Below are 3343 nucleotides of genomic sequence, written 5' to 3'. Positions count from 1 at the left end.
AGTTGTTGATTTTCTGATTTAAATTATAATATATTTCATATGTTTCGATGTACAATATACCAAGTATATATGAGAGAAAAGAGGAGAGAGAGATGGCTACAACTAACCAACTAGGAAACCCTAGTGACTGGATAAACCTAGTCTTAATCCAATCCTTAAAGCAAGGAGATTACACCAAACACTAGGTTATGAAGCTAATCATGTCAACTCCCTTAAATCAAGGGAAGATAGCTGTTTTACACTTTGAGATAATGATGACCTTGATATCTAGGATTTGGTGACCCTAGAAACTGAGAGACCAAAGGTGTGTACACTACAACATTCCCCCTCAAGCTGGATCGAGGATATTAATCGATCCAAGCTTGCCTAAAAAACGATGAAGTTGAACCAATGACAGTGCCTTGGTAAAAAGACCTGCTAGTTGATCATGGCTTCACATGAATATTGTACTAATGACTTGAGTTTGAACTTGAGCCTTGATTAAATGGCAATCCACTTCAATATGTTTGGTTCTTTCGTGAAACACAGGGTTAGTAGCGATGTGCATGGTTGCCTGATTATCACAAATAAGTGACATAAGAGTGGAACTAGGAAACCCTTAGTCTGAAAGGAGACTTTTAAGCCAGATTAGTTCACAAGCCGTGGCCGCCATTGCTCGATATTCAGCCTCATCGCTGGAGCGAGCGATAACTTGTTGCTTTTTACTCTTCCATGTGACTAGATTTCCACCAACAAATGTGCAATAGCCTGTAGTAGATTTTCTGTCAATTGCATTCCTTGCCCAATCTGCATCCATGTACCCACTAATGGTAGTGGAATAATTATTGTGCATGATAATTCCTCTCCCTATGGAACCTTTGAGATATCGTAGGATTCTCTTAACAATATTGAAATGATGCAAAGTGGAAGAGTGCATGAATTGACTGGCTAAGCTCATTGCATGTGTGATATCTGGACGAGTGATAGTGAGGTAAATAAGCTTGCCCACCAATCTTTGATAGTAGCTCAAATCATGCATAGCTTCTCCATCAATGTCGAGCTTCAGTTTACAATCAACAGGTGTGATAACAGGTTTGCAGTCTAGCATTTTAGCTTCCTTGAGAAGGTCCATCACATATTTGTGTTTATGTAAAAACAGCCCCTTTGATAAACATCATAGCTTGGAGGAGGTTGCATATACACTTCTTCCTGTAATTCTATGTGAAGGAATGCATTCTTCACATCCATTTGATAAAGAGTCCATCCACAATTGATTGCCACAGAGAGTAAAACGCTCACAGTGTTCATCTTGGCAATAAGGGCAAATGGTTCATTATAATCCACTCCAAATGTTTGAGTAAAACCTTGAGCAACAAGCTGAGCCTTGTGCTTCTCGATGGAACCAATAGCTTTGAACTTGGTTTTGTGAATCCAACGACTTCCAATAGCCTTTTTTCCTAGAAGAAGTTGAACTAGGCTCCATGTGTGATTTTTTTCCATTGCTCTAAGCTCTTCTGCCGTGGCTTGATTCCACGGTGGGAGTAGAGTGGCCTCTTGAAAGGTTCTTGGCTCATAATGCTTATCAATTTCACCATGGAGAGTCCACGAAGACTGATACTTTGAGTGATGGGGTACCGTGAAGCGTAAGTCACATAGTCTTTCAACCTCGCTAGAGGTTTCCTTGTTCAAGAAGGATTTTTGTTGATCATTTGAAACTCGTTTGAGGGCTAAGAATGATTTGAATGTGTATGTCTCCTTCACTGCCAGTTTGGTTTCTGGAAGTGTTCGAGTTATCTTGAACTTCTCCGTTATCTTGAATTACAGTGATTGAGCTTTCTTCCAACACTGGATTATTAAAATTTTGAGGAAGTGGAAATATGTCAAATACTTCCTCCCTCTAACTTGTAATGGCTCCATTGTGGGTGAAATAAGGACAATCTTCTTCAAACTTCATGTTTCTTGACACTAGGCACTTCTTAGTGACCGGATTGAAGCACTTGTATCCTTTTTGGGTGGAAAAGTACCTTAAAAATATACACTTGGTTGCCCTGGCATCTAGTTTGTCATGATTCAGGGCTTGGATGTGAACAAAGCAAACACAACCAAACACCTTGAGATGTGTCAAATCGATTTGCCTTGCCTTAAGTACTTCATAGGGTGATTTAAACCCTATCACTTGACTTGAAGTTGGTTGATGAGATAAGTAGCAGTGAGGATGTCAAATGACCAAAACCTTTTAGGGACATTCATATGTATCATGAGAGAACGAATCTTCTCCAAGAGATCTCTCTATTTTTTTCTTTTGGCTACCCTATTTTGTTAAGGGGTTCCTACACAGCTTGTTTGATGAATAATGCCCTATGCACTTATGTATTATGGGACAAAAATGCCCTGTGCACTTATCTCCATTTTTGTTGTTGGACAAAAATTCAGTGCCGTTGTCTGACCTTAAAACCTTAATATTTGATTGAAATTGTGTTTTAACATGCATATGAAAATCCTTGAAAATAGTAGACACTTCACTTTTTGATTTCATCAGATATAAGAAACTAACTCGAGAGAAATCATCAAAAGATAAAACAAAGTATTTAAACCCTTCCATTGATTCAGTTCTTTGTAGTCTGCAATGAACATGTATCATGAAGAAATGCTAGGTATGCAAAGAGAATATGAGGCTGTTTCGAACGGCCAAAATGAAGCCAAATTTCACAAAATTATATGTCATCTGCTATCCCGATCGCTTTTGTTTCGATTATTGGTTGATTTATGCTGCAATCAGTTGAAAATTTTGAGCAGGATTAATTTTCAGACGAATAACTATATGTGAATTATTACAGATTGCTTTTTTGGGATCCATAAGCCAAACAGTGCTGAAATTGTTCATGCATATCAGTACTGTTTGAAAGTTGTGGATTTTGTTTGCAATGTTTTCTCGTTGACCTATTTTTCTCTTTCATGAATTCCAAGTCGACCAGATTTCCAAGTTACGGAGGCTAGTATGAGAGAGTAGGAAGTGTATATGTTCAAGCAGAGTGGACAGTGTAGCTGATGCGGTGTAATTGAATTAGGCAGGGCACTCGAGAGTAGGGATTGCCACCTTTTTATCAGGAATTATTTCCTCTCAATCTTTGATTTGTATCGTATACATGAGTCTCAGTGACTCTTAGTGTATTTTATAAAAAATAAAACGGAAATATGCAGAAAGCTTAACAGAGTGTGGAAACCAACACTCACAACGAACAAGCATGAAGTCGAAGTATATGGCCGAGCCGAAACAAGATGCTACGCCACTGGTGGCAGAGACAACGAAAAACTTCGAAATTTAGCCTCAAATCCGATTCAAATTTAACCAAAATCAATCCTG

General features: G+C 38.5%; 1 protein-coding gene across 1 annotated transcript; it reads right to left on the bottom strand.

Annotated features, from left to right (window-relative positions):
• Positions 1-598: 598 nt before the first annotated feature.
• Positions 599-1111, bottom strand: LOC108866713 (uncharacterized mitochondrial protein AtMg00810-like). The gene has a single exon (XM_048584241.1). It carries the CDS (start codon positions 1109-1111, stop codon positions 599-601), a length of 513 nt encoding a protein of 170 aa, XP_048440198.1.
• Positions 1112-3343: the final 2232 nt, after the last annotated feature.

The sequence above is a fragment of a genome, unplaced genomic scaffold (genome assembly GCF_019419815.1).
Source record: "Pyrus x bretschneideri cultivar Hongxiangsu unplaced genomic scaffold, Pyrus_bretschneideri_v1 Contig21, whole genome shotgun sequence".
Classification (NCBI taxonomy): domain Eukaryota; kingdom Viridiplantae; phylum Streptophyta; class Magnoliopsida; order Rosales; family Rosaceae; genus Pyrus; species Pyrus x bretschneideri.
This window is presented reverse-complemented; position numbering and strand designations above follow the sequence as displayed.

Coding starts and splice junctions, on each gene's coding strand:
- LOC108866713 (XM_048584241.1), bottom strand. CDS start 1,111: ATGGACCTTCTCAAGGAAGCTAAAATGCTAGACTGCAAACCTGTTATC.